The sequence below is a fragment of the Mandrillus leucophaeus genome, unplaced genomic scaffold (assembly GCF_000951045.1).
Source record: "Mandrillus leucophaeus isolate KB7577 unplaced genomic scaffold, Mleu.le_1.0 Scaffold50, whole genome shotgun sequence".
NCBI lineage: Eukaryota > Metazoa > Chordata > Mammalia > Primates > Cercopithecidae > Mandrillus > Mandrillus leucophaeus.
This window is the reverse complement of record NW_012105365.1, coordinates 4,859,172-4,864,866: the sequence shown is the minus strand read 5'-3', so window position 1 is coordinate 4,864,866 and position 5,695 is coordinate 4,859,172. Positions and strand designations below refer to the sequence as shown.

Sequence of the window (5,695 nt, the reverse complement as noted above, 5' to 3'; positions counted from 1 at the left end):
CAGAATAACAATCGTTTCCTCTGCTTGCTTTCTCAAGGCCTTTCCTATGATTTCTTCACAAGGAGAAAATTCTTGTGTCTCTGAAGAATCTATTTATTGGATATAATGATCAAGTTTAGAATTTTCACAACAAAATAGGCTCTCTTGCTCTCTTGTGATCATCTCAGAGGGTACTTACTTTTGATTCTTCTTCCAGAAGTAGCAGGTCAGAGCCACCAGCAAAACAGCAGTAAAAGCTCCCACACCGGCTCCCACCTTCAGCCAAAAGTCAACTGTTTCACAGGTTGCCAACTTTTTCTCAGGCAAAGAAATTCCTTTAATGCACCATTTAGGTTCATTCCATACATATAAGGTTTCCTTTTAAAAAAAAAAAAAAAAAACCATAAAACCATAGAAGACATGAGAAATGAGATTCAGACTCAACTGTAAAAGCTAGATTTGTCACAGGTCAATTTCTTACATAAAAGAAGAAAGGGTTTTGCTAACCCTTTACTTACAGTAGGCATAGAGAATTATTCAACATTCATTTAATAAAAGCTCCAGAAATACAGGAAAAAAGATACATGAATGAATAAGGAATTAATTAATGAAAATGCAAAAACCAAATAAAGACATGGATTGCCACCTCAGAAGGGTAGAGTACAGTACATGCCAAGGAGGTTGAATAAAAATGGCTCCATATGGACATACCTTCTGGGCTCCAGAAATACAGGAAAAAAGATACATGAATGAATAAGGAATTAATTAATGAAAATGCAAAAACCAAACAAAGACATAGATTGCCACCTCAGAAGGGTACAGTACAGTACAGTGCATGCCAAGGAGGTTGAATAAAAATGGCTCCATATGAACATACCTTCTGGGCTTTCTTTTTTTCCAATTTTGATGCTCTTAGACATCTTAGTCATGTTTTTGAATGAAAGCTTAGGTTGCTTACTCTAAGAAATGGGTTGCATCCACCCATCATGTAAGCCCATTTTCCCAATAAGCCTGTCCACCGAGTGGAAGAACAGACCCTAGACCCAGGACATATAGGTGTACCACGGTTGGGTAACTGGTGTAAGCGGGCACATAGTCTACACCCTTCTTCCCCATGCCAAAATAAGGAAGGCATTATTCTGGGTCATCACTACCCACACCAGTACTTTCATCCTCCCGAAATAGATGGCAATTCCTTTAGGGCAATGTTTTTCAAACTGCCTTAATATACTGGGTCTTAACCAGGAATTTTAAGAAATAGATAGATCAAATAGGCAGATCAAAATAGAAAATCAGAGTACAGTGCATGGTTCCTTATATATTTCAACATATACAGTGACCAGTAGCAATCTGCATGGTGATTCTATCCACTGACATTAAATAACACAGGGCACTAATCTTTTAACGTGTCTCATTAAACTTTCTGGTGTACGATGGTCACTTTATCAACACTCTAACGGAAGAATAACACCATAATGTTAATTTTCATGATTTAAATACACAAATATTTTTGCAGTTAGTCATGAAGTGAAAGGGGCAGGAGACTCTTCTTCACTTTGAGGAAAAGTCTGATTCAAGTTTTGGAAAGGAACTTTCAGCATGTTTATTAGAAAGGATATTAGTGACTGGATTTTTTTGTTTGTACATTATAGCTGTAACGTTTTTCCTAAACTTAGTGCAAATAAATTTCTTTTTAAGTGGGTCACATTTTTTATAAAAATGGTAATATGGGAAATGCTGAGGCATGTTCAAATTCATCTGCTGCATCTCTAAGTGTCAATAATGACAATACAGAGAGAAACAAATTCGTTAGCAAATGTTGACTTTATTTGAAGTGCATTCTAACAAGGCAAAAAGACTGTACCATCTTTGATATGGTTTTATCAAATGTGCAATACCCAATGAAAACAGCAAGCTCTACTGTCTGATGGCAGTCTTATAACAAAATCTTAAAACTTCAAAATTAAAAAAATACTTGCAAACCCAGAATGCTTAACTTTTCAATAAGCTCCTCAAATACTGACATGGAAAAAAAAAAATCAAGCTATTGGCAAATTATCTTAGTAATTCTGTAACTATTAATTAGAAAGCCTTATTCATTCAACCACACATCATTGGAAAACAAAATGGCTGACACTGCAGCTGAAAAAATTATTATTCTAGTATGTAGAAATATTTTGTGAGCAGGGTAAAATAAATTCAAAGATAAATTTTAAGACAGTCCCCTTAGTAATAATACAGTTTCTCTTCAAATCTTTAGTGTTGCATGACATACATAAGTAATGCTTAATACACACTTAGAACCTGGTATAGATTTCACAGATCCCACTTGATAAGAGCACTTTCATCACAAGTTGTGCAGCTCTTTTTGTTTATATCAGCTGTATGTGGAGGACCTGTATAAATTTAACATATGCATCTGTATTAGATATATCTAAAGAATTAGGAAAGTGAATACTCAATCAATATAAAGTAAAAAATTATAAAGATGGTGTTGGAAATAGGACTGAAACACAGTGGGATGGTTAAAAAGATTAAATATACCCATTGCAATATTTCACAATAACTATTTTTCTTCCATTATGAAGCTTTGGTATCCAAAGAAATCCACACATATTCACTGACAATAAAAAACAGCAATAGCTGTCATTTGTATCTGAAGCTCACAGAGGAGTTGACTTCTTAAAATATTTTATTCCGAGATTGGAGGTGGCTATTCCCACTTACTGTATCATACCCATTTTTTACAGTTGCAATGGAATACACTAAGTAAGGTCTATGAACTCAGGAATAATATTCATAGTTTTGTAACTGAAGCTTAAGCTCCTTAGACAAATATTTCCAAAACAGGTATCTAAGCATAGTAGAAGAATATATTTAACTGCTTCCAGTATTTCTCAAATTAAATATGTAACTATAGGGGGATGTTATAAATTTCAACATGTCAAGCACATCAAAGTGATCCAAAAAGTATCATTTTAAAGGCAAAAACAAATACTAAATAATCAGCCAGCAACTATCTATTCTCAACAATCTTATCATATGTTGAAGTGACCCTACCAAGGAAGACAGTTTGAATGAAATAAAATTAGAGAACTTGTTGCAACTTTACTGTCTTAACCTTCTCATCATTCATTACCTTCCAGGAGAGAAATATTAAAGAATATTTGAACAAAAGATCATTTAGTCATTCAAAAACCTTTGAATTAAACTTGGTAGCCAAGGAGAGTGCAGCTTCGTTTTTCATTTACTCTAAAAAACAATTATAAGATAAGCAGTTTGTCATAATTGTAGAGTAAAGGTAAAGAAGAATTTCTATTGTGAAGTAGAAAAAGCATTATCATTATTAAGAGGATTAACAAAAAACTATTTTTGTGAATCTGGAATTTTTATCCTTGACCTACTTAAAAATATTAAAAAGAAACTGTCTCAGCAGTGTGCTAGCTGAGTGAGCTGCACTGATTCCGTATGCTCTGAACTAGAATAAGCCATCTACAGGGAAGCACATTTGACAAATTAAATAACACATTTCCTAATTTTTGTTTTTGTGTTATCTGCTTATTTTTTGTATACTGCATTAAATTATTAATAAAAATATACTTTACATTAACTCTGTGCTTGTACTTTATCATAAAATACAAAATAAATATTGTTCCTTGAAACTTTATCTCACTTTTAGGCATATTTCTGTGTGTCTAATTTGTGTGTGTGTACTGGGTTTGATGTACAATATAATTCTTAATATAGGTTCACTGTCATTAAAGTTTGAAAAACACCAACTTAGAGAATAGTTCTGTATGGTTTTTTCTTAGGGGTGAGGTGAACGCAACTGCTGTCAAATACTTGGAATGCATGGGATTGGGTGCAAGCATCCTGATTTCATTCCTCTCAAGTTCCTGCCCTTCATCCTGCTAACTGCAAGCTCTTCAAGACCTTCCCGGGAAAAACTGCTTCCCCTCTCTAATTCTCTGCTGCCCACTCTCCCTTCAGGTTTCCAGAATTAGTGTTGGTTTACTTTCCTCTGTGCTTCTTTATTATGATTTTAATGGAATCTGGGCATGGAGTGGTGGTAAACAAGTGGTCTTGAAGCAGATTAAGTTTTGGTTTTTTTTTTTCATATGATACTACTCAAAGTTAGTGCAGTGAAGCAGGCTCTCTCAAACACTATTGGTGAAAGTGAAAATGAAGAGAAAGTGAAAACTGATATAACCAAAGTAATTTGGTAATATGTATTAAGCCTTAAAAATGTCCATTCTTTTTGGATTCAAATAATCTCTTGCTAATCACAAACTAACAAAATCAAATTTCCTTCAAAGGTGTTTGCTACAGTTATTTATAAAAAGACTGTTTTCAATTTTCCCTCAAATGTCTAACAAAGGTATTATTAAACACCAAATTATATAAAAAATATTTATCAATAAATAAAAATGTTTTCAAAAATATATTTAATGAGAAGGGAAAATTTTCATAATGTATTAAATATAAAATGGAAATAAAAAATATTTAAGTATGAATGCAAGAAGCTATAGAGTAGGATCTTAATTTTACGTGTATATGCTTTACTGTTTAGGCACGCTTCTTATAGTGAGTCAGTTATATTATCCCCATCTTAATTATACCTAACCTGCATTATATAAATCACATCTTGGTTTAATGATATCATTCCCATATAATCCAGGTAAATATTCAAAGCCTGTGACTCCCTTATCATGATTCATTTTCCTCAATCCCAGTGCACATCTCCAGCTACCCTAGCATCTGAAAGTTCAGCTAACAAACTTGATTTTAAATGCCTACCAATGTCACACTAAGTTAACTACAAGGTTTTGCCATACTTCTGGACCTTGGTTTCTATGATGTGATACCAGACTAACCAACTATAATGCCAAAGCTCTGCTTTGAGAGTTTGTCCCTTACCTGAAATCCTCTCTTGCAGGCTCCCTCAATCTCATGAAAGTCATGCTCCGTGCACAGAGGGCAAGCTTCAGCACTCTCCCACAGGAAATAGAATGTACACCCATCACAAGTACCTGCTGGGCACTTGCTAAAATCATAAACAAAACCAAAAACACATAAATGACAGCTTTTTAACCCATTCAAACAACATCAGAATACCTATCACATGCTGGGGAGCACTGTGTGGATGCTGAAGAAACACAAGTGGAAAAAAATCTAAAAGATATAAACCACTATGAGATAACAGTTTGTACCTAGTAGGATGGCTGGAATCAAAAAGATAGTAACAAGTGTCGTGAAGATGTAGAGAAATTGGTGTCCTCATGCACAGCTGATAGGAATATAAAATTGTGCACCTACTTTGAAAAGTTTAGCAGTTCCTCAACCAATTAAGTGTAAAGTTACTATTTATTCCACCAAGTTCACTCCTAGGTATAAACCCAAGAGAAATGAAAACATATCTTCACACAAAAACTGGTACACGAATGTTTATAGCAGCATTTTATATAATAACCAAAAGGAGGAAACAACCCAAATGTTTATCAACAGACAAAAGTATAAACAAAATGCAATATATCTGTATAAACGATATTATTCAGCCATAAAAGAAATGCAGTAAGGCATGTCACAACTTGGAAGAACCTTGAAAATATTATGCTATGTGAAAGAAACCAGTCACAAAATTTCACAAATTATATGATGCTATTCATATGCTATTCAAAGTCCAGAATAGAGAAATCTATAGAGACTGGAAGTAAAT

General features: G+C 33.8%; 1 protein-coding gene across 3 annotated transcripts in view; it reads right to left on the bottom strand.

Annotated features, from left to right (window-relative positions):
* The window catches only part of KIAA1324L (KIAA1324-like ortholog), a 209,114-nt gene that overhangs the window by 16,861 nt on the left and 186,558 nt on the right, over positions 1–5,695 (bottom strand). For all 3 annotated transcript variants that reach the window (XM_011996055.1, XM_011996056.1, XM_011996057.1), the window contains 2 exons: positions 4,897–5,023; positions 179–357 (listed from right to left, as the gene is read on the bottom strand). In XM_011996055.1, the coding sequence (XP_011851445.1) occupies positions 179–357; positions 4,897–5,023 (306 nt within the window). The remainder of the gene's footprint in view (positions 1–178; positions 358–4,896; positions 5,024–5,695) is intronic.